The sequence below is a fragment of the Gouania willdenowi genome, chromosome 12, assembly GCF_900634775.1.
Source record: "Gouania willdenowi chromosome 12, fGouWil2.1, whole genome shotgun sequence".
NCBI classification, from domain to species: Eukaryota; Metazoa; Chordata; class Actinopteri; order Blenniiformes; family Gobiesocidae; genus Gouania; species Gouania willdenowi.
The window spans coordinates 1,664,823-1,690,601 of NC_041055.1; the positions used below are offsets into that span (position 1 = coordinate 1,664,823).

General features: G+C 36.7%; 2 protein-coding genes across 2 annotated transcripts; one reads left to right on the forward strand and one right to left on the reverse strand.

Moving 5' to 3' along the window:
- Nucleotides 1-2,334: 2,334 nt before the first annotated feature.
- Nucleotides 2,335-3,221, reverse strand: ch25hl2 (cholesterol 25-hydroxylase like 2). Its single transcript, XM_028463417.1, is given in 1 exon segment — nt 2,335-3,221. A coding segment is annotated over 1 exon segment (879 nt). The 5' UTR covers nt 3,214-3,221.
- Nucleotides 3,222-10,194: 6,973 nt separating this feature from the next.
- s100z (S100 calcium binding protein Z) lies at nt 10,195-12,875 on the forward strand. Its single transcript, XM_028463368.1, has 2 exons — nt 10,195-10,335; nt 12,629-12,875. Exons 1-2 carry the CDS (start codon nt 10,195-10,197, stop codon nt 12,785-12,787), a joined length of 300 nt encoding a protein of 99 aa, XP_028319169.1. The 3' UTR covers nt 12,788-12,875.
- The last annotated feature ends 12,904 nt before the right edge of the window (nt 12,876-25,779 follow it).

Sequence of the window (25,779 nt, forward strand, 5' to 3'; positions counted from 1 at the left end):
TTTGTCCTTTTTTTGAGACATTTTCTACATTTTTGTTGTAATTTGTGGTAGTTAGGGTCATTTTTTTTAGCCCTTTTGTCTATAGTTGTTGTCTTTTTACATATTTATGTTTTTCTGGAGTAATTTGTTATTTTTGGCTTTTTGTGGTCATTTTTGTGTATTCTTGGAGTACTTTGTGTATCTTTCTGTCATTTTGTGTTTTTTAGACATTTTGTACATTTTTGTTGTAATTATTGGTGTTTTGGATCATTTTTGTTGCCCTCGTGTCTATATTTGTTGTGTTAAAACTCAGTAAAAGGTTGTTTCTCCTGGTTGAGACACACACGGCTGTGCTTTGGGTTTCTAAAGTTAACTACAGCTTTGCTAACACTTCCCCCATACCATAAACATGCTGAACCAGTTCTACTAGGAGCAGGACAACAAAGAACACACACACACACACACACACACACACACACACACACACACACACACACACACACACACACACACACACACACACACACACACACACACACACACGCACACGCACACGCACACGCACACACACGCACACACACACGACCTCTGCTGGGAGGTTACTGAACTGATCTGAGCTTTTATTTTGTTAAAGTTCATAAAATCATAGGTTTGTGGTCCTTTGAATATGTTTTAAAATAACTATTATTCATGTTGAATCAATATAAATGAATGCAGTGGTTTCCATGTGTAGCAGGAGTTTGGAAGAGACTAACAGTAACGCTCAGCCGTAAAAGATCTACACACAATGACTTCCAAAAACATACAAAATTCTAAACAAAAATACACACAATTACCCTAAAAACACACAAGACAGAAAAAAAGTCTCATAAAATGTAAAACAACAAATATACAAAACAGAAAAATATTTGAAACGACAACAAAAACACACAAAATGACTTAAAAACAAGTGTTTGTGACCTACTGAAAACAGATGGCAGCCCACGTTTGGGTCCCAACCCACATGTTAAGAACCACTGGTGTTACAGATCAAAGCAGTTTGTGGTTTATTTATTGGATGACAAATCTCGAGCTCAGATGTGGGCAAACGCACAAACACACAAAACAGCAAAAGTCCATAAAAAACAGCACAAATATACAAAATTACACCAAAATTACACAAGACGATAAAAACAATGTCTCATGAAACGCAAAATAACAGAAATATGCAAAATAACAGAAATGTGTTCAACACGACGACTAAAACACACAAAATAGCAGAAAAACACAAAAAACAGAGCAAAATTACACCAAAACTTGCACAAATACACAAATGTAAGACAAATAGACAAAAACAACAACAAAAATACACAAAATCACTCCAAAAACATGTGAAAAACACAGTGAAATAACTGATAAAAGTTGCCTACGAATCGTTTAAAATCAATACTAAAAAAATCCAATTTTTACTTCAGTGGTTGATAAACTGAAGAGACAGGGATTAGCATTACTTAGCTTATTTAGCATTTCACCCACGCATTACTGAGGGGGTGTGTGCGTGTGTCTAAAACAGAGGTGGGCCAACTGGTGGCCTGGGGGCCACATGCGGTCCTCATTCTAATTTCTACGGCCCCCAAAAGTAAAAGCACAAAATGACTGCAAAAAACAACAAAAAAAACACAGAAAGTTAAAAAATCACAACTTAAAAACACATTTTCACAAACATGACACAAAAATGACCACAAATATACACAAAAAAAACCTAACACCAAATATACGCAAATGAAAGGAAAATACTCAAGACGAGAACAATCAAAGGCAGAAAAGGAGAGAAACATGCACGACAACCACAACAAAAAAAACACAAAATAACTCCAAAAACAAACTAAACATTTCTTTTGTCTATCAATGCTCTGATTGGTCTAATGCTGAAATGAATGTTGATCAGATATGATCACGTGTTTATTGTCCCATTGTGGAAAAAACACAACATCAAAGGAGTGACTTTGATCACAATCATCTGGTTCCACGTGTAGAGACTGACCTGAGAATAAACCACACCTTCATCATCATCATCATCATCATCAAAGCAATCCTTTCTGTGACTGAGAAATAAATGAAATGCAAAACAAATTTTATTATTATTTTTTTTTATTTAGTGGTTAAGGACGCTGACCTTGTAATCAGAGGGTTCCCGGTTCAAGCCTCACCTGAACAAGTCCCTTAACCCCGAACAGCTCCCCAGGCACCGCAAAATGGCTGCCGACTGCTCCCCAGGGAGGGGTTAAATTGTGTAACAACATATATACATGACGAATAAAGGCAGTTTAATTTAATTAATTTAATTTAACAGCTTCTAAAGAACTCTACGCGTTTTCAAAGACAGGAGAGAGAAGGGGGCGGAGCTTGTTGGTCTCTTCAGTCCTTCACGTGGTCCAGCTCCTCACTGTGGGTGGGCTCACTGATGGTGGGTTCACCGTGGGTCCCTCCCAGTCGGTCCCAGTGGGAGAAGAACGGTGCCAGGTTGGTTCCTGGACGCTGGTGGTGGGCGTCGTGCTTTGGAGCCCCGCCCCACAGGCCAAAAGGCACCAGTCGGTGCGTGGACCAGGGGAAGTCGTAGCCACAGTGGTCCTCAGTGGACACGTAGACGTTGAAGACCATGAAGGCCCAGGTGGTGAGGCAGTGGCACCGCAGCAGGATGGGGTCCAACGTGGCCCAGAAGCCCACGCTGAACAGCTCCCAGCCCGACAGGTGCTGGGTCACCAGGCTGAAGGGGCGGTGGTACTGGTGGTGCACGGCGTGGAAGGTGCGGTACAGCCACGGGACCCGGTGGTGCAGCAGGTGCCACAGGTAGTACTGGAGGTCAAAGACCAGCAAGCAGCCCAGGACCCCCAGGAAGAAGCCCCACAGCGTGGGGGCCTCAGCGGGCAGGGGTGTGGGGGGCTTCCACAGCCACTGGGCCACGGCAGCGGGGAAGATGTAGAGCAGGTGGTTGTAGAGCGTGACCCCCAGGGTGGTGCACACCTGGGAGGGGGGCACGGCTAGGTGGGGGTGCAGTTGGTAGCGTCTGATGGAGGGCCAGGTTGGAGCCAGCAGGTCCAGCACCGTGTAGACCCCCACCAGCAGGAAGTAGGTGGTGATGGAGAGGAGCACGGGGAAGAGCGGGCTCCGCAGGGACTCATGGTGGTTCAGGATGAGGTAGTCCCAAACCGGCTGAAGGACCAAACCCTGGGTCTGGACCCCCGTCACGTTCATCCAGAGTGAAGAATCGGTCCCTGTGATCATCTCTGAGCAGGATGATCTCCTAAAGAGGAAGAGGAGGAGGAGGAGGAGGAGGAGGAGGAAGAGGCTCAGTGAACCAAAGCATCATTGTTGGCTGAAGCTTTGCCAAATTGGACTGTTGGACCGTCTGAATATTCAAGCTCCGCCTCCTCCTCCCTCTGAATAAAGGCCCTTTATCAAAGATCTCAGCCCTGATCTCTGCTGTGGCTCTATTCACACAAACCAAACCTGTTATGATTTAAAGCCACTCCATTCAACAGTTAAAAAAGTCAACTCATGTCTTTGATTCATAGAAACATACAAAACAAACTTAAACTATAGCTGCTGGGCAGCAATGGTCAGGGTCAGGCAATTTAGACAAACAAGATAGCAGCTGTTAGAGTTTATAGAGTAACTAAACATTAAATCCACTTTAATTGATCAATACATACAGTATGTATTTAGGTATTAAGTAGTGCTGTTTATTAATCCTAGTCCCACTTTTATCATTTGAGTAAAAGTATTTGAAACTGATTCTCTTTGTATTTCCCTGCATCATCAACTTTCACTGTTCTTAGATCATTTAGTAATAATATATCTGCTTTTTAGATAATTTAGTAGCTTTTTACATAATTTCTTCAGTATTAGGGCCACATTTTGGTTAAAGTTGTAAATCTGTAACACATTTGGTTGATTTGTTGTGATTTTTCAAACATTTTGAACTCTACAGGCTTGTTGTAGCGCCACCTTCAGGATGATTGGCCTGTTGTTAGGGCTGAGGTTATTTGTCATTGACTGAAATAAAATGTCATTCCATTCATTTATAAAATTAGCAACAAACTAAACAAATAAAAACAAGATAATCACACAGAGAGAACTGAATGTCACATATTGGCCACCAGAGGGCAGTAAAACTCAAGCATTGACCCAGAGCAGAGGATGACATTTTAATTTCATCTTTTTGTAGTTTTGTGTGTTTGTGGAGTCATTGTGTGTATTTTTTTGTAGTTTTGGAGTCGACATGTGTTTGTTTTTCAGTGTTTTGCTTATTTAAAGTTAGTGACGTCACTCAGTTTGAAAAAAAGCTGGAGTTAGAAACTCAGATGTCAAGAACTTTCTGCACAACGACATTTGAAACTAGAGGATTATCAACCTAAAGGTCACCTGTGTCACTTTTATCTCTAATGAAGGTTGTCCATCCCATAATTAGGTCCACTGAGTGACTCATTGATGACACGCAGGCTTATCTAAACCAAGCCTCAGGCTCAGTTAATCCAGTGAAGGTCAGAGATTGACATGAGGATTATTAGTGGAGACGTAAACAGTCTGTGGACAAACAAATACCACAAAGTTCTGTTAGAAACACACATTATTATTATTATTACAAAAAGCTCTACTCCTCTACATGTGACCCACTGAGGGACAGCACGTGTGAGTGAGTGTGAGCACAGTTCACTGTTAAACACACTGTTGGAGAAGCGAGAGGAGGAGATTAGAGGTTCTCCAACGTTAAAACTTGTTTTTCAGCACAACACACACACACACACACACACTGTCTGACAATAAACTATCAACAAAATGACAACAGAAATACACAAAAACACAGAAAAACAATACACAAAACTACTCCAACAAAATACAGAAAAATAGTCCAAAAATATCCAAAATACACAAAACTACTCCACAAATACAGGAAAAACTAAATATCCCCTAAAAATACATGAAAATACACAAAACTACTCCAAAGGGACACAAAAATACACAAAATACCCAACAAATACAGAAAAACACTAAATACTGCAAACAATACAAAATTATGACAAATACGCAAAACTACACTAAAAGGACACAAAAAATGACTAAGAATACTGGAAAACTCTAAACAAATACAGAAAAATAACCCAAAATACACAAAACTATTTAAATAATAGTAGAAATACCTCCAAGATGCACAACATGACTAAAAATACACAGAATATTCTGCTGCACATGAAGACACTCCGTGTCCGTGTTCTACGAGTAAAGCTGTGATTGAGGGCGTGGCTCTGATGGTAAGAGGCGGGGCTTAGAGGAGATCGTGTGAGAGTTCGACAATAGGGAATAAAGGAGACGCTTTGAGAAATAACTATTCATTAAACCAGACTGTTCTATCTATTCTACATTGTCCAGCTCTAGGTTTGACTGATTTATATGTTGAAATATTTTTGTTATGTTTGCAAATTGGATTAAAGTCGTCATAGTAAAATAAATGTGATGTGTTTAGAAGCCGTGTGTGTGTAATGATGATTATATAAGTGTCTTTTTTCATCATATCACTATTATTCAAGTGTGTGTGTGTGTGCGTGTGTGTGTGCGTGTGTGTGCGTGTGTGTGTTCTATCTAAAGCTATGAACGCTATCAGGACTGATCAACAGGTGCAGGTCAAACACAGTCACACATGCTCTGTTTACCAATTTCTTAAATTCTATTTCAGTTTTTACCAACGTCCACGTCACGTTTTTCCGTTTCGTTTCCATTTGAGAAGATGAAGTCCGCCGTATCGTGTCATATTATGTTAGATTTTATGCAATAATTGACATTTCCATCTCTCTGTCCACCCAATTACGAAAACAAATTGTGTGTAAATTTGTGATATTTTCACAAAACACACACATGAAGTTATTCTATTTCATACCAACTGAAATGTAAATATCTTTATGACAGACTAAAATCTCACCCTCATATTACAGTGAACCATATTTTTACAGTGAACCATATTTTTCACTGTAAAACAGGCGGGCTAATGTTAGCTTTAGCAAATGTAGCAAACAGCTGGACGTCAAATCCAGGGCATCTGATTTTGATTGAAACATACTTTTTTTACGACAACGTCACACATTTACATGATATTTTACACTAAGAAGCGGGCGATTGAATGTCTGCAAAAAGTAAAAAACAAAGAAATATGTTGAACCAGTGATGACGTCATCCTGTGACTTCATCTGTCGTGTGTTTTTAAAGTCTTGGTTCACATTATTATGAGTTATTCTGATGTGAAAAAGGCTGTGGTACAAAGACAGGTTTAGATGATGGTGTATTAGCTGAACTGGTGATCAGTTTACTTGGTGACACGTCTCAGCAGAAACCTCTATAATCACACTGTGTGAGGTTTTGTGAAAAACTGAAAGGTTATTCTCTGCTTGGAGATAATAACCACATTTATTTATTTATTTATTTATTCAGTTCATTTCTGACATGGTTGCAATCACAGAAATTCACTTTGACATACAGAGCAGAAATCACACCGTTTTTTTTTTTTTTTTAGTCTTTTTGCATGTCGGAAAGGGAGACGGAAAAAGCAGTTTGCTTATCTAAATCCGTCCCCTGTTTTGAACACAGTAAATTTGACATCAAAGCATGTTTCTTTAATAATAATAATAAGAATAACCACAAATTTAATGGGATTTTTCCTGTTAAACAGGATGCTATGGTTAGCATTGTGGCTAACGTTGACAAAATAATCTCGTGTGATTTTAGCTTTCCAATCCCAACTTTGTAAATCATCTAAAATTAACAGTAGTTGATTTTATGAAGCCTGTATTTTTCATGTTTCACTAGTGCATAGTTTGTAAATCATCAGGTCTCAGAATAAACACCCGCCGTTGTTCTGGCAATAAGAGAAAGACAAAATGTCTGCCATGTTTCAGCACCAAGGACAGCTAGAAATTAGTCATACATTACACCCATACAGTATAATAAAACCATAACTCATCTAATGAATCAGCAGCGCAGCAGAAAATACAAATATAACGTGTGTTTACCTGTTATTTGTCCAAAACAGAAGCAGAACTTTGTATCCTCACAACTTTTTTCCATATTTCCAGCCGAGGCCTGTCTTGTCTTTCATAAACCTAGAGCAGCAGATCATCAGCCTCTGTCTTAATGTCTATATCAGAACTTTAACTTCTCTCTGTCCCTAACCTCCTCATGTCCCCTGTTCTCCTCCTGTGTCCTGTCTGTTGGAGACAGGTTCTCCTGCATTAGCATAATTGCTACGCTAACTGATGCTACGCTAACTGATGCTGTTCTTTTCCATGATTTCCACAGAAACAACCTTGGATTTCTAAACCTCAGGCTTAGCTTCACTTATTGGTTTAAAAAACTCTTTTTTAACCATTTTCTACCATCTTCCAAGCAGACAAAACACAATTTTTGCGCAAAATATCACTTTAGACGTAGCGTGGGGGCGTGGCCTAACTTTTCCCTCTCTTCCTCACTCGTGCTCAGTTTTTACATTAAAATTTTGTTTTTACAATGAAATTTCCAGTGGTTTCAACTCAATAAAAGACACATTTGTCCAAATGTAATACTTAAAAATGTAATCATAACAAAACAAATGAGACGCAGAAACTAAAAAGTCTAACGTGATGCAGAAATAAGGAAAAACTCTGAAATTGATCATTTTTGGACATTTTGAAAGGAAACATTGGAGGCCCTGGATTGGACAATCACAGTCGCCAAAATGTCTTGTTGATATTATGAAAAACATCTCCATATTCTCCATGTTCTAGGAGAAACCACACTGCTGTAGTAAGAATGTGTGTGTGCTGCCGGTTTTACAGGTGACTGCTAACGCTAAGCTAACCTCCGGCGGCTCAGGGTGAAACTCTTACATCACCTTAACAAATGGAAAGTGGTTTAGTTGGTGACAGTGGAAGGAAAGTTGATAAGTGACGCCCTGTGGGAGTCACGTTCACCCTGTTATTGCTCGGACATGTTCAGAGTGTTATTCTTGATGGTTTTCACATGTTGACCCTGTTATTGTCTGCTACCACTCGGACATGCTCAGAGTGTTATTGTCTGCTATCGCTGTGACGTGATGACACTGGTGAGGTGGAAGGACCCTGGGGTCCCACATGACAGGAAAGATAAAACAGTCCTTCCTTTAGCCACCACCACGTTATCCTCTGCAGCCACAGGAGAAAAAACGATGACGCACGTTTTCTGTGAAAATCAAACCAATAAAAGCCAATGAAAGTGTTTTTATGAATTAATCCACCCAACATGTCGCCGTCTCTCCTCCTTTACGTTTACGAAACGTTTATTACAGCAGGGCCATAAAAATGGTCATGTGACCCTCTGATCAAACAATCATGTCAGCATTTAGAATAATGAGCGATATGAGCATTAATACAGGAAAGAGTATTTATAATAATGTAGTGTTTTTCTGTCATTCTGTGTGTTTGTTGTTGTTTTGGTCGTCGTGAGGCATTTTGTGCATTTCTATTGTCCTTTTGTGTATTTTTCCTGTAAAATATGTTTTGCATATTGTGTATTGTGTCATTTTGCATTTTTTTAAGTAATTTTTGTGTATTTCTGTTGTCGTTTTGCTTGTTTGTTAGTGCTGTGGGTTTGCTGAGTCATTTTCCATGTTTTCCTTATTGTCTACTTTTTTGTAATTTTGTATATTTTTCTGAGAAATAGTGTGTATTACTGTTGTCATTTTGTTCATTTTTTTAGTGGTTTTGTGTGTTTTTGAGGTATTTTTGTTTTTTTCTTCTTTCTCTGGTCTTTTACTGTATTTTCCTGCAATGTTGTAATTCTTTGTATTTTTTAATGTATTGCTTTTGTTTTGTGTATTTTTCTGTCATTTTGTACGTTTAATTTGGAGGTCGCATGTGGCCCCCGGGCCACCAGTTGCATATACTACCTGCTCTAAACTAACAGTTTCTGAAAGTTACAATGCCGTAAACATACTTTACATCAACTATGATGTCATTACAGTAAATAGACATAAGATTTAGTTGTTTTTTAATAATTTTTTTGTAATCAGTTTCTTGTTATTTTTTCATATCTTTATTGTCTTGAGTTTTTGGACTCATTTTGTGCATTGCTGTTATTCTTTTTATTTTGTGTGTTTTTGTTGCCATTTGTTAATTTTTGTCTATTTTTGTCTGTTTTTCTGTAACTTTTAATGTATGGAGTAATTTTCTCTTCTTTTTTTTTTTTGCTGTGTGTGTTTTCGTTGTCGTATTCTTTTTTTCTGTCTTATTTTTTATCTTTATAGTTTGTCTTATGAGTTTTTTTTTTTTTTTACATATGTTTTGTTTTTGAAAGAAATGTTGTGTTTTTAGTTAATTCTGTGTATTTATTTTGTTTTGTAGGTTGTTTTACATCTTTATCAAGTTTTTTTTTTTAGGGTCACTTTGTGATGTTGTTTGGGGCATTTTTCATGTCATTTTATGTATTGATTTCTGTAATTTTGTATGTATATTATATAGCGTTATTTTCTGTATCTTTTTTTCTTTGCGTGTTTTTGTTGTCGTCCTCTTTGTTAATTTTGCACATTTTTATATTTGTCTTTTGTGTGTTTTTGTTTTAAAATTCAGAAATGTTGAATGTTTTGGAGTCATTTCTGTATTTTTCTGTCATTTTGTGTATTTTGTTTTTTGACATTATTAGTTTTTTGTTTTGTTCTCATTTTCTGTAGGTTTTTATTATTTTGTGTATTTTTAGAGTAATTTTGGTTGTCATTCTATTTATTTTTGTTGTTTCATACATTTTTTCTATGTTTCTCAGAAACATCTTTATCATCTTGAGTTTTTAAAGTGGCTTTTTGTAGTTTTGTGAATTCTTTTGTGTATTTCCTTTGGAGGCCGCGTGTGGCCCTCGGACCAGCAGTTGTCCACCGATCATTTCTTTAGTGAATGTGATAAAGCAGCAGATTGTGGGGGAATCCTCCGGAGGCTTTGGGGTTACACTGGGTAACACTGGATGTGTTGTTTTCCACGTACTGATGCTGATTAAAAAAGGAAGAGGGTAACCATGGGCGTCTCACCTGAGGAACTAATTATTAGCTCTAATAAACAAGCTGAGACGACTCCTCTCATCACACCTTCGTGGGACTGTCACCAAGTAAGATCACCTGTTATATACAGTATGTCCCTCATCTAGAAAGGATCATTTCATGTCATTTCATTTGCTTCTTCCATCAGGATGCCCAGCCAGCTGGAAGGAGCCATGGACGCCCTCATCACCGTCTTCTACAACTATTCTGGAAACGACGGAGACAAATACAAGCTGAACAAAGGAGAGCTGAAGCAGCTCCTCAACAGTGAACTCACAGACTTTCTGACGGTAATTAATGACTTTTTATGACCTCAGATTGACCCAAAGAATATTAAACTGCTACTTCCTGTTTCTAAGGTCATTTTAGAACACAGACGAGAACGTGTGATGCTTCTTACTTGGTTATTTGTTTTAGTTTTTCTTCTGTCATTTTGTGTGTTTTTGTGTTTTAAGAGAAATATTATTATCGTTCTGTGTTGTTGTTTAGTATATATGTTTTTGTTCTTGGTAAAGTTGTTCTGCGTCGTGTGTGTGTCGTGTGTGTGGGTCGTGTGTGGGTCGTGTGTGGGTCATGTGTGGGTCGTGTGTGTGGGTCGTGTGTGTGGGTCGTGTGTGTGGGTCGTGTGTGTGGGTCGTGTGTGTGGGTCGTGTGTGTGCGTCGTGTGTGCGTCGTGTGTGTGCGTCGTGTGTGTGGGTCGTGTGTGTGGGTCGTGTGTGTGTGTCGTGTGTGTGGGTCGTGTGTGGGTCGTGTGTGCGTCGTGTGTGCGTCGTGTGTGCGTCGTGTGTGCGTCGTGTGTGCGCCGTGTGTGCGTCGTGTACATTCCTAATAGAAACCTCACAACTCTTCTTGTTCTAATGACATTTATCAAAAAGGAATTTTTTAAAAGATCGATTTTAAAAATGTAAAAATGGCCCTTGACCACTTTGTAAAATGTTTATTTTATAACATTATGAGAATAGTAATTTATTTGATGTAATTAATTTACATGAAAAGATGAGTAAACCTTTTTCAGCTGAAGCTTTAAGTACGATGGATGGATGGATGGATGAGTGGATGCAGAGATGGTTGGATTGATGGATGCAAAGATGGTTGGATGGATGTATGAATGGATGGATGCAGAAATGGATGATGGATGGATGCAGAGATAGTATAATAGTAACCCTCTCACGTTTTTTAAAGCTAATGTTGCTAATGCTAATGATCAATGATGAATCAGTCCTCTCACAGCTGAGTGTTTAACGCTAATGTTGCTAATGCTAATGATCAATGATGAATCAGTCCTCTCACAGCTGAGTGTTTAAAGCTAATGTTGCTAATGCTAATGATCAATGATGAATCAGTCCTCTCACAACTGAGTGTTTAAAGCTAATGTTGCTAATGCTAATGATCAATGATGAATCAATCCTCTCACAGCTGAGTATTTAAAGCTAATGTTGCTAATGCTAATGATCAATGATGAATCAGTCCTCTCACAGCTGAGTGTTTAAAGCTAATGTTGCTAATGCTAATGATGAATAAAAAGAAAAACAAAGGCAGAAGCTGCAGAACAAATCAAATCAAACTTTATTTATATAGTGATTTTCATACATAGTGTAACTCAGAGTGCTTTACATAAATAAAAACAACAAACCCCATCAACAACACACACACACACACACACACACACACACACACACACACACACACACACACACACACACACACACACAGAAACAGGTTAAAATAAAGACAGTGACATATGGTACATGCATGTAATAATGATTATTGTGTATTATTTGTTATGTCTGCTATAGAACACGTACGTGTGTGAAATAAAGTTTGATGATGAATAACAGTAATATGGACAAAAACATTAATAAAGGTGGGAATAATATTGATTATAATAATCCTAATCAGAATTAATAATAGTTGTAATAATAAAATAATGGTTGTAAAGGCAATAAAAGTAGTAGCAAAACAGTAATAATAATAATACAATGTAATAATAATTCAATCATATAAGATTAAGATTTAATATAATACAAAAACAGAAATACTATAATAACAATAATGATGCACATATAGTAATACTGATTATGTTAATAATAATGATAGCAATGTGAATATTAATGATGGTTATATTGATTAAAAATAATCATCGTTAAATTACCAATAACAGCAACTAAAGTAACATTAATACAGGAATGTATTAACAGTAATTTCAGCAATATTAATAGTAATAACAAAACAGTAATAACAGTAGTAGTAATATTGCTTATGCTATTAATAATAATGGCAAAAACAAGAACATATTAACAGTAAACATATTACCATTACTAATAATGATAATAAATAGTAATGTTGATGATAATAATCAATAGTGATTATAATGAGGCCTGTGTTGCCAGGTTGGGATAAATTTTTGTGTATTTCTGCACATAATTATCATCTGTATCTAATAATGTAAAACAATGAATCAGTGTTTGTTGTTTTTATTATTTTATGAACACAAAGTGTGACTCTTTGAGATAAATACTTTAATCCTGAGCTGCGGTGATAATAATACAGTCATAACTTTTCCATTTAAACATGTATTCCCAGTCCCAGAAAGACCCGATGCTGGTGGAGAAGATCATGAACGACTTGGACTCCAACAAGGACAACGAGGTGGACTTCAATGAGTTTGTGGTGCTGGTGGCTGCTCTCACCGTCGCCTGTAACGACTTCTTCCAGGAGCAGAAGATGAAGAAAGCAAAGTAGACTCGTCCTGTAGCATCGCTCCAAACATAGACGTGTGACATGTGATATTAATTCATATATATCTACACTACAGATCAAAGGTTTTACAACACCCTCATTTTTCCAGTTATTTATTTCATTTGTAAGTCCAATGAATAGCTTTAAATGTTACAAAGGTAAGAACTGAACAACCAGAGGTTAAAAAAAAGTTTGTTTACCCAAAACTGAAAAATAATGTACATTTCAGAATTATACAAAGGAAACAGGAAGTGGGTTAATAATTTAAATCTGAAGGTTGAATCAGCCTTGAAAGCTGGTGCTGCTCATTCCCCTCTGTCTGTTAGAACCCTGTGGTCCCAGACCCTCATGAGCACCAGCTGAACAGTATTGGTCATGAATTCCATCATTTCTTTTTACACTATTATTGCTTATTTGTTCGATGCTTTCATTTGCAGTGACACAATAAACAGAATCATTTTCAGTAAAAAAAAAAAAAACTGCGGTGTTCTAAAACTTTTAACTGGTCGTGTAGATCATGTTCCCATAGATCAAAGTTACAGGAAGTAGATTTATCCTCGTCTTTTGTGGTATTTTTGTTGCAGTCGATCAAATTTTGTTGCATTACTGTAAAAACTTTCCTCAGTTTGGATGTGAAATAAATATTTCCTACTTTTGTTTCCAGAAACATCTTCAGTGTTTTCATTAAACACTAAATATTAATAAAAGTAGGAAAAATATTGATCCACAATAATCAAATCAGCACCAAATTAAATTGGGGGGTTTGTGTCAATTTTAGCTCATCCCTATTTTTCTTCCATTTTCAGCTTCTATTATCTCTGGAACTACATGTTTTTGATGTTTTATACATTTTTTAAGTCATTTTGTGTCATTTTGTTGTTGTTTTTGTGTCTGTGTCATTGTGTGTATTTTTTTGTGTCTTTGTTGTTTCGTTTGTTTGCTTTTGTCGACCTTTTTTGGAGCCTCGAGGTTGCGTCAAGTGTCAAAAACCAAACATTTCCATTTCTCAACCAATATTTATGATGCATACATTTATGAAAAGCTCATCTCAAGTGAAGTATTTTATTTCATTAGACCAAAGCTGTACGACCTACCAGCAAAAAGATCAGTTACACACACACACTATTGAGATCCAGTGCTCAGACTGGTACCATTGAACAACATTTCCATTCAATGTGTGACTTTGAGCGAAGGTCATGGTCATCATATTTAAGGTCAAGGTCAGTTTTCTGTTTTTCTTGCATTATTACTTTCAATTTAATTAGTAAAAAAAATAAACTTCCAGATACAGGTTGTTATTTTTGTACATTTTTTTTCAAATTGCCAAATACGTATTTGCTTTGTGAATACAGGTCTTACCTAGTTTTCCCTTGTTTTGAGGTCATTTTGTGTTTTTTCTGTCTTTTTGGAGTCATTTTTGTGTACTTTTGTCGTTTTGTGTATTTCTATTGTGGGTGGGGGGTAACAAAGTGAGGCACCTAAAGGTTCATTCTTAGTCGGTCTGGTTACTACCGTTTACGTCAGAACTGGCGCCATATTGGTAACGCGTTTCAATAGCCAACCCTACTAGTGAAGCTTGAAAATCCTTTACATGAGGCCATTGTGCTTGTCTCTGTGTCTAATAATCATTTATTATTTATTGGTTTTTCACTCAAGTGCGTTGGTTGTCCTGAAAATAAGTTGAAATGACACAACAGTGTGGTTTCTCCTAGAATGTGGGAGAATACGGCGATGCATTGGATGTTCTTCATGATGTCAACAAGACATTTTGATGACTGTGTTTGTCCAATCCAGGGCCTCCAATATTTTGTTGCAAGATTACCAATTTCTGCGTCACATGACACTTTTGTCATGATCTTTCCCTGTTTATACGACTTTACTATTAAACTCAATGAAATCGTACCAAACACGATAAATATATGGTTCAGAGTTAACTACTGTAATTAATTTGGCATTTTAGGTGATTTACGAAGTTGGGATTTGGATAGCTAAAATCACACGAGATGTCGTCGACGTTAGCCACAATGCTAACCCTTAGCCTAGTTTTTAACAGGAAAAAAAGGCCATGAAAATGTGTGCTATGATCCCATAACCTTTGAATACGACAGAGAATCCCCCTCACGTTTTGCACTAAATCCCTCACAGCGTGTGATTGGATGCTTCAGCTGTGACGTGTCACCAGGTACACTGATCACCACTTCAGCTAATACACCATCATTTAAAGCTGTCTTTGTACCAGAGCCTTTTCATATTTCAATAACAGTATAATAATGTGAATTAACACATTAAAAGCACACTACAGATGAAGCTCTGCATCACAGGATAACACGGTCACTAATCGAGCTGTAACATGTGGCGAGACATTTTAAATGAGGTAATTATTTTATCTGTTTGATTCACTTTCTAGACATTCAATCACACGTTTTCTGGTGAAAACAAGTGATTGAATTTGTCCAAAAAGATTTCTGTACATGTTTGGCAAAAATGGAAAATCTTTCCTTCTTCTGCATGTGCATCATCTAAGACAGGGGTTCTCAACCTTGGGGACAGGACCCCATTAGGGGTTGCGAGACACAGGTAGGAGGTCTCCAGATGCCTTCAACAAACTAAAAATATTTTTTGATCAATTCAATTCAAATATTTTAACCTATTTTCATCACTTTTTATGTACATTTTTGCTACATTACTCTCATTTCTGACACTTTTTCATTACATTTCAATGTCTTTTCTACACATTTTTTCCACTTTCTAGACATATTCAGCACTTATAAACCCCTTCTACCACTTTTACACCTATGTCACATATATTGACCCATTATTGTCACTTTTAACCTCTTTTTACCAGATTTCATGATTATTTTTGCCAATTTAACCACATTCATGATTTGGAATGCCCATTATTTGCCAGTTTAAACTAATTGTTCCAATTCTGACACTTTGAATCCTTTTTACCAATTTTTATGTTCGTATTCGGCCACTCTAATTAGCAACAATTTCACCACCTTTTCCACCAATTTGGTCACTTTGAACTATTTTATTAGTGATTAAAACCAGGATTTCCATCTTTAAGATGACTATAATAATAATAATAAACGTTCCTGGATAACAGTGGATATTATTCAGATGAATAAATAAATATGGTTATCACAGATTCATAGAACAATAGACCATCATTTTACTGACTTTATGGATGGACCCCAAAAATCTCTCCCCTTTATTCCCCCTTATAGATGGTCCTGTCTCCACATGACTGTTCTTCAATGTTCATGTCTGTGTTCAACCACCTTCAGCTACAGTGGGGGTCCCTGCTCTCTGGGACCTTTATTTTGGGGGTCACGGTCTGATCAGGTTGAGAAGCACTGCCTTAAAGGGGACATATCATGTTAAATCCACTTTTTTAGCCCTTAAATGCATTTTGATGTATATTTAGAGTGTTTAGAAGTACAGAAAAGTTCAAATTAATCTCTTCAGGTGCTCCGTTAATATCTTTATATTCTGTTTTGCTCATATTTTTCAATCTGTTTTGATTTTTCTATTCTCTATTACGTTTTTTGAACAATAACGTCACAGTGTTTGCAGCAGAACTGCCAAATTAGTTCATCAACTCCAGGCCCAACACTTCGAGCAATCCACCATTTTTATTTCTGGCTTTTATTTTGTAGTCCAAGCTCCAGGATGCAGAAGTTACGAGAGGATAAGTCAAAATGTTGGGTTGTTGGATGTAGTAACCCACACGCTTCATTACACCGTCTCCCAGCATCAGAACCTTTTCAAAGTGTCTGGTTGAGTTTTATTTTTTATAGAAATGTACCACATCTGTGGATAAGGTCATTTTAGTGTGTGTGAAGCACTTCAATGATGACTGCTTCATCAACCTCCACCAGTATAAAGAAGGATTTACAGAAAGACTTTGTCTGATTGAGGGTTCAATTCCTTCTATCTTTGGAGACGATGAACAGAGCACTTCGGTAAGCTGTAAATAACGCTAAAAAGTGTGATAAGACGTCCCTGTCATTGTTTTGTTAGCATTAGCAGTTGCACCGTCTTCATATGTTAGCGCTGTGTGCTCGTTTTAGATCCTTGATGATATGGCCTACGTGATTTAATTTAAGTCTAAAGTTTTCATTAGTCATTTCATTTTGACGTTTTTGTCTCTGAAAAGACTGTATTAAAATGCATTTCGTGACGTTAGCTTGGCGCTAGCGTTAGCTCGGTGCTTGTGTTAGCTCACTTGTTAGGGTTCTGCAGGTTCATCATCTTCATTTTCATCTCGCTCCACTGGGTCAGACTCTGGCTGGAACATGTAAAGCTGGATGGACAAGTCTAACGTTGTTGACATTTTGTAAATAACGTGTGAATAAACTTTTTCTGCGCGGCTACATAGCCGTATCTCTTCTATCAAACTACAAAAATGGCCGAGCAGGGTGGAGTTGAACCTGGAGAGGGGGCGGGGTATGAAGTGTCTCATTTGCATTTAAAGAGACAGCACCAAAACGAGTTGCTCTCAGAAGCACATCAGAAAAGGGTAGAAAAGGGGTGGAGCTATAATAATGAGGAATTCAGACCCAAGCAGTGCAGTTCCGCCTTATATAGACCACAACTGTATGATTTATATCTAAAAAGGAAGGATTTAAAACCATGATATGTCTCCTTTAAGGATGTCCATCGTTTTCCTACAAAAACAACTTCTTTTTTATGGACAAAAGCAGATTTTCTGGACTGGACGTTTCCAAAGATTTACGTTTTCTTTTCATGCTTTTCTGCGTCGTTCTTAGCAGCAAAATGTTGGCAAAACTTTTTTAATGTAATTAGTGCGTGATTGGGGCGCAGTGCACTCATGTTCAGCTTTTTAAAGATTGTAATTAGTCTGAATCAGTCAGTCTCATGCATCTTTGGATCATTTATGGATATTTATGGATGTTTTATCTATTCTCATCCTTTACTTCCACAAACACTCCTCATCATACGCTCCTGATTGCTATTTTATATCATCCAAACATCACGAGAAAGACTTGATTTTCATTAGAATCAGGCTTTTCATTTCCCGTTGTATAGACTGTTATAGTTCTATAGAGTCATCAGACGTAATCTGCAGCTTGTGTTTATAATCCTAAAGCTCTGGGAATGGTTTATAGAGGGAAAGATAGTCATTTACATGAAATGTTTTAATGGATCCATCATCAATTAGTGGATATTCCACTCATTGCTCATATTTTAGTTTTAGTTAAATGCAGAATGACACAAAACAAATACAACAAAAAATGACACCAAAAACATCAAAAATATTACAAAAGTGACACAAAAAAGACAACAAACCAAAGTAGATTTAAAAAAAAACTAAAACAAGACGCACAAAATAACTCCAAAAACTTCAAACTTGTATAAAAAAAAACAACTCTTTTTTTACATTTTTTTTTAATTCCAAGAATACACAAATTAAAATACAAAAACATACAAAATTACGGAAAAATCCACAAGGACAACAAAAACATATTGAAAAACGCCAAAAATACAAAAAATTACTCCAAAAATGTGATAGGGTGCTGATAGTAAAGGCTTCATAATAAAGCAGTCATGTGCAAATGGTGGCCCGGGGGCCACATGCGGCCCATAAAACAAATGACAAATAAAAAATACAGAACAGCAGCAAAAAAAACACCGAATGAAATGAAAGTAAGACGAGATTTGAAACAGCTGCAAAAATGCGGGAAAAAGAAAATACAGAAATAAAATAATGTATAACACAAAATGTATAAAAATGTGGGGAAACATTTAATAAAAATAATGCAGAACAACAAGAAAAAACACAAAAGTAAGACAAAAATACTCAAAAAATCAAATTATAGAAATAAAATGTAATAAAAATAAATAAGAATAAAATATACAGAACAAAAATACACAAAATGAAAAGGAAAATAAGGTGAGACTCGAGACAGCTACAAAAATACAGAAATAAAATAATGTAAAAAGTATAAAAATGGAATGAAAACAATGCGGAAAAAAACACAAAAGTAAGAAGAGATTCAAGACGGCTACAAAATACACAAAAATAAAATTACAGATATGAAATTATATAAAAATGTAATAAAAATTAAAAAAAATAAAATATACAAAACAAGAAAAAATGCACAAAATTAGAATAAGACTAAACTCAAAATGGCTACAAAAAACAGAACTAAATAATATAAAAATATAAAATGTATAAAAATGTAAGAAAAATAAATAAAACAACAAAAATGACTCTGAAAACACAAAACTATAAAAAAAAAAAAAACCCACTGAATGATAGAAAAATGGACAAAAATGACAGGAAAATATATTTATATAATTTTAAAACAGGAGAACAAAAACACACAAACCCTTTGCTCAGATTGGTCATTTATTTTATAATTTATAATTTTACCCTCTGATTAGAAAACACATCTTTCTGCTCCACTGTGATATAAAAGTAATACATTTGTGTAATAAATCATCTCAACACGGCTTATTTATGTCACTTTTTTAAGTCTGCAGTATTTTGGAAGAAATTCGTTTTGGTGCAAATATTGTTAAAAACTGGACGGAATCGTCCAGCAATGAGAGAATGGTTTGAAGGACGAGACAAGAACACGTGCACGTAGTGTGTGATTCACCAGCACTAGCATTAGCATTAGCAGCCCATCCATCACCTTTCTATACGTCCGCTTTGGTGCGTTGCTGCTTTCCAGGACAGTTGCTCCTCATTGGAAGTGTCAGGAACCCAAAGGCAGAGATACCTGTGACTGATGTCTCTGGAACCCAACCCCCACAGGGCCCTTATCTCCCACTAATGGCCCTTCCTGTGACGTCGATGCTCTGTGTGTCACCACTGAGCTGTAGAGTTTTTAAAAATGAAACTAAATCAAACAAAGCAAAGAGAAAACAAACGTACAAAAATCCTGCTGGTGAAGTTTATACTTATATGATCTTATACCTATACTACCTATGTAGTATTATACATATAATCTCCTTATAATCAAGTCTTTCTACTAATGTGTTCACTTTATCAACATATTTCACAACTCTCTGTGCCATCATTTATTCTACAGCAAACCATAGGAAATGATAAGTACTGTAACTAGAATATTCAATTACAAAGGTTTCCAGCTTTAACTGTAAAAGTGAAACTTTCTGAAATAAAACTACAAACAAGTTGTCATCAGTCTAAAAAACAAAGAGCTACAGGTAGATGTGAAACTATATAATACAAACTCAAACCCTGGAACAGTCATGTGACAAATCAATCAATAGTTCTTATTGAGAATTAACATAATTTTTTTAGTCATTTATAGACCCCCAAAATATTCTGGAGAATTCATGGATGAGTTTGCTGAACTGCTGTCAGTTGTATGCACTGAATACAACTTTTTAATAATAACAGGTGACTTAAATATTCATGTAGACAATAACATGGACAATACTGCCAAAGAACTGCATGCTTTAATGGATACTTTTGGTCTTACACAACATGTGACTGGTCCGACACACACTCAAGGTCACACTTTGGATCTGGTTATCTCTAAAGGTGTTGATATCTCTGCTGTTGATGTAAGAGACTTAGCTCTATCTGATCATTTCTGTGTCTTTTTTGACCTAGAGACTGTAACATCTGTTCCCCCTAGTTATGTGTGTTTAAAGAAAAGGTACATAAATGAGAACACAAGTGCACAGTTTATGGAAGCCATAGCAATGACACCAACATTGAGTGCTGAGACAGTTGATGATCTTCTGGATGAGTTTAATACAAAAGTCTGTGATGTCATAGATGTGGTGGCTCCAATCAAAACTAAGAGAAAACCAAACACACAGAAAACACCTTGGAGGAGGACTGAGATAATGCAGAATTTGAAATCTGACTGTAGAAGAGCTGAGCGTAAATGGAGATCAACAAAACTCCAAATTCATCTAGAACTATACAAAATAAGTCTGCGAAAATTCAATGATGGCTTGTTCAAAGCAAGGCAGCAATACTTTTCTGAAATTATTGCCAAAAATGTCAACAACTCTCGCACGTTGTTTTCTGTAATTGAAAAGCTCACAACCCCCCCAGATCAGATAGTTTTTGTTGTGCTTTAAATGCTGGTTGACTTGTTTGAAAAGCTACAATTTCTGCAAAATTAATGAGGAAACTTGGTAACGATTACAGAGCTGAAAGTATCAGTTAATCAGAGGGATTTCATCTGCTCTGCAGATTCAGATTATGGGTTTTATTCTCAGTAATTCAGAATATAGACCAAGAAAAGTCAGTGAAGAGTAGTAAACATACAGTTTTACTGCATAAACATCTTTTTTCTATTTTTGCGCAGTGTATCACAGTGACTTCCTCTGCTTCAGATGTGATGTTTAATAAAGAAAACCAAGGGGCGGTGTTTAGCTCAGTGGGTAGAGGGCCCGCCCCATGTACAGAGGCCATAGCTCCTCACCTGCAGCGGGTCCAGGCTCGATTCCCGGCCTGTGACCCTTTCCTGCGTGTCATTCCCTGCTCTCTCTGACCCCCTTTCCTGTCAAGCAACTGTCATATAAAGGCCACTAGAGCCAAAAAAAAATAAAAAAAATAAAAAAATAAAGAAAACCAAATAAGACGATTGATTAATGCATTGGTTCAAGACCCAAAAACCTCCTTTAAATACGAGCTACGACTCAAACCAAGGAAAAGATGGAGCAGAGTTTCACTTTAGGAATAATTCAAGAGTGAAAAACATTGACTTTTTATTCTCAGACAAACAAACGTAAACTGAAAATGGCTGAAAGATGAATGCTTTTATTGTGGGCGACCATGGCTCTGGTGGTAGTGGGTCGTCTTCTGATTGAGAGGTTGGGGGTTCGATCCCAGTACCTGACTATGTGTCGAAGTGTCCTTGGGCAAGACACTGAACCCTAAGTTGCTCCCAGTGGTCGACTAGCGCCTTGCATGTCAGTCCTGTCCCACTGGTGTGTGAATGTGAGAGTGATTGGGTGAATGAGCTGATATGTAAAGCACTTTGAGACTGTTTCAGTGGTGATAAAGCTCTATATAAATAGAGTCCATTTACCATTTACCATTGTGGCGGGGCTCCTGGAGCCCAGTCTATACTATCAACTCTCCAAAGAACAATATATGCTATGCTAACACTCACTATTCAGTCCAATCTATTCCAACAGATTGAAGACTTCATATTGTTTTTATAGGAGGGGGCGGAGCCAACAGTGACCTCCATTCTCAGCCAATAGCAGTCACTGACATTTTTGTGTTGTGTGTTTTTGTAGTCATTTTGTGTTTTTTGTTTGTTTGTTGTTGTTTCATGTGTTTGTCGAGTCATGCTGCGTGTTTTTCCTGTCATTGTGTGTGTTTTTGTAATTTGTGGAGGTTTTTATAGGAGGGGGTGGAGCCAACAATAACGTAAGCATCTACTAAAACGTCACAAACCAATATTCTCAGCCAATAGCTGTATTCTAATAGCCTGGTGCCCATAAAGGGCAGTCACTCGTTAGTAAACTTAATCCCCTTCAAAATAAAAGCACGAGCATTTTTTTTTTTTTTTTTTGCAGCCACAATTTGACATTTGTTTAAAAAACTCTTCTAAAATAGAAAAGGCTTGACACCATCAAAGCCACTAGTTGTGATATTATTTTTCGTATCAGCTCCAACAGGCGTTTACAAACTGTATCATGATCAGTTATTTTTTTTATGACGCTGTAACAGATGATCATTAATAAGAGCAGCAGCTTGTTTTACACGTGTGTTTGTCCCTCGGGGCAGATGATGGAGAGATGGTGGATCCTCTTATCGTTAACGTCCTCCTGTACCCATAGCGATGACTTTGATATCCTCTGAAAGCCTTTGTGTCGCCTCCAGCATGACTTTGAGATTCAGAGAGTTTTAAATCTTCACTCTGTGATGACGGCACGATGAGCTCAAACCTATGGAATGATTTTTCAAATGTGTTTCTTGTTGTAGGCTGAAAATTTGTGTATTTTTGGTCATTTGTGCGTTTATGGACTCATTTTCAGTGTTTTTTCGTATGTTAATGATAGAATTGTATTGTATGTTGTGTATTTTTTTAGACATTTTTTGCATTTTTTTGTAATTTTGAGTTCTTTTGTGTATAATGGTGATTTTCTTGACACCATTTTAATTGTGTTTTGTTTGTCGTTCCCCATGATATGTCATCGCTCTGCGAGACATTTAGATAGGGCGATCACATTTTGACAGATATGGCGATCATATTTTGAGTTCCATAAAAATAGAACTCGTCATACTCAATCTTGTAACGACAAAATACAAAATGGTAGATAAATAAGTTGTTATTGTTCTCTCTCTCTTTATAACACAAACTTTAAAAACCTTTATTATGTATTATAACAATCTGTTTTTGAAAAATCTCATGTAAACCTTCTTAAAAATCTCTCAATCACTGAAACAATGAGAAACATCTCCTCCTAGGAACTAAAAATAATAATAATACACAAAATCAAGGCTTACAGAAAAGTAAATAATCATTAAATATAAAATATGAAGGTTTGCATCACATGGTCTCATCCTGACCAGATGATGGAAACTTTACCATAACTTCCTACATTCTAAGCTTCTCAGAGTGGTTCCTGTGTTTTCAAACCCATCTCTGAACCTCCATGGAGATGTTATCATTCAGGAGGATCTTCTTGCTGATATTTTTAATTAAATCCACCACTATTTGGTCTCTTTTAATCCATCTTGGACTTTAATCTCTTTTTTCTTTTCCTCTTGTATATAATAATAATAATTTACAAGATTAAATGACGCGTCAACGCTATAAAATCCACCACACCAAATTTTTGTAGTCGACATTATGGATTACGTCGACTAATCATTGCAGCCTTACTCTTTATATTGTATTCTATTTTTTTCTTTTGCTGACTTCAGCTCTGCTGCAGTTTGTTCCACTTCTTTGCAGCATAACAACTAAAAGCAGCATCACCATGGTTACTGTGAGCTCTGGTCTCCACTATCTGACCTGTGTCCATAGATCTATGAGCTCTGGGCTCCACTATCTGACCTGTGTCCATAGATCTCAGAGACCTGCTGGGTTCATACCTGACTAACATCTCACTGATGTATTCTGGACCAAACCCATTCACACATTTATAACCAGCAGCAGAACTTTACAGTCTCCTCTGAGGCTGACTGGGAGCCAGTGTAAAGACTTTAAAACTGGACTAATGTGTTCTGACCTCTTTGTTCTGGTTCAGACCTGAGCTGCAGCGTTCTGAACCAGCTGTAGATGTTTGATGAAGACCATTACAATAGTCCAGTCTGCTGGAGATAAAGGCTAAACAGAAGGTGTCCAAGAACAGAGCCCTGAGGAACCCCACAGGACATTGGTAATCTGTCAGATTCAAAGTTTACAAAATAACTTTGCTCCTCCACGTAGAACTTAAACCATTACTTTTCCATTTAGTCCAACCCATGTTTGCAATCTGTGCAACAAAATGATCTACAGTGTCAGTTAATTCTATGGGGTTTATATCCTGCTTCATAGTACAGCTGCTCTCTGGCAGAGAATGTTTGATTCGGTGATGCTAATGGAGAGATATCAGGATATACTTATCCAGCTTCATAGTACGGGGCCTAAATTTTGGTTGTATTCAGGTGTTTCCATGGAAAGACAACATGTGTTTTTAATCTGTAAAAGCAGCAGAAACGATTGTTTGTTTGGTAGCAGATCAGGAGTGGATGGGAGCACGTTTTAACTGAAAACGTGAGAAGCATCATCACGGTGATGTTCATCATATCAAAGCTTCTCCAGCGATTAGTGACGGACCAGTGGAGGAGATATTAAAGACGACACGTACGCATCATTTTCCGGCGCTTACACGTGGGCGGATCGTTTTTCACCAGCTGTGGCCACAGGTGTCTATCAACGATAATCCACCTCCAGGGCTTTAATCAGCACACACACACACACACACACACACACACACACACACACTGGGGGCTGTTATTTTCAGACGTGTCTCCTGCTGTTTGCAGTGACATCGCTGAATGTTGGTGAAGCTTCAATGACTCCATTGAAAGGCTGAATGTCATCATGGGTAATTTCCATGATCAAATTATCATTATGGTGCACACGTACGCATTTAATAAACCACATTATGAACAGCATTAATTAACAATGATCATGAAAAAAATAGAAAAATGATTTATTTTTGCTCTACTTGTTAAAATGTGATTTTTATGTGTTTTCAAGATGAATAGTCACAGTTTTTTTTACCTTTTTTCTCTTTTGTTGAAATGTTGCTGTCAAACTTATTTTACTTCAGGGTCACGTCAACCTAGTTTAATCATTTTGGGGTAAAATAATTTAATTTGAATTTAATTTGGCAACCTTCATAAAAACAAAAAAACAGAACAAACACTAACTATAACTAATAAACAATAAAACAAGGCTCTCTAGATATTATCACAAAAATCTAATATCACTATTTTTACAATACACATTCTTTATATATTCTACACAAAGTTTGATATATACAGTTTATACATGCACATCACACATACATACACATATACACATGCATGTACATGACATGTACGTAATGTTAATATTTTACTATTTAATATTTACTACACACATTTCATTAGTTATATTTTAATTACAAAATATAGTGTTACAATATTTGTTTTTGTGTATTCATATATTTTATACCATTATATACATATTCTCTATTGCCATTATTTCTCATACTTACTAATGATATATGATTTATGAAGCTTTTTGAACTGGTTTGTGTTGCTGCTTTGTTTTATTTCATCTCTTAAAGCTGAGGTCGGTACCTTCTATCACAGTGGGGCCAAAAACATGTGTTTGTTTGATCTGAGGGTCACATGATCAACATTCATGTCATCATTCAAATAATGAGCAATCTGAGCATTAATACAGGAAATAACAGTGTTTTTATTGTAATTTTGTATGTTTTTTTTGTCATTTTGTGTATGTTTGTGGTTGTCTTGCTCATTG

Coding starts and splice junctions, on each gene's coding strand:
- s100z (XM_028463368.1), top strand. CDS start 10,195: ATGCCCAGCCAGCTGGAAGGAGCCATGGACGCCCTCATCACCGTCTTC. Junction 10,336..12,628: donor AACTCACAGACTTTCTGACG/GTAATTAATGAC, acceptor ATGTATTCCCAG/TCCCAGAAAGACCCGATGCT.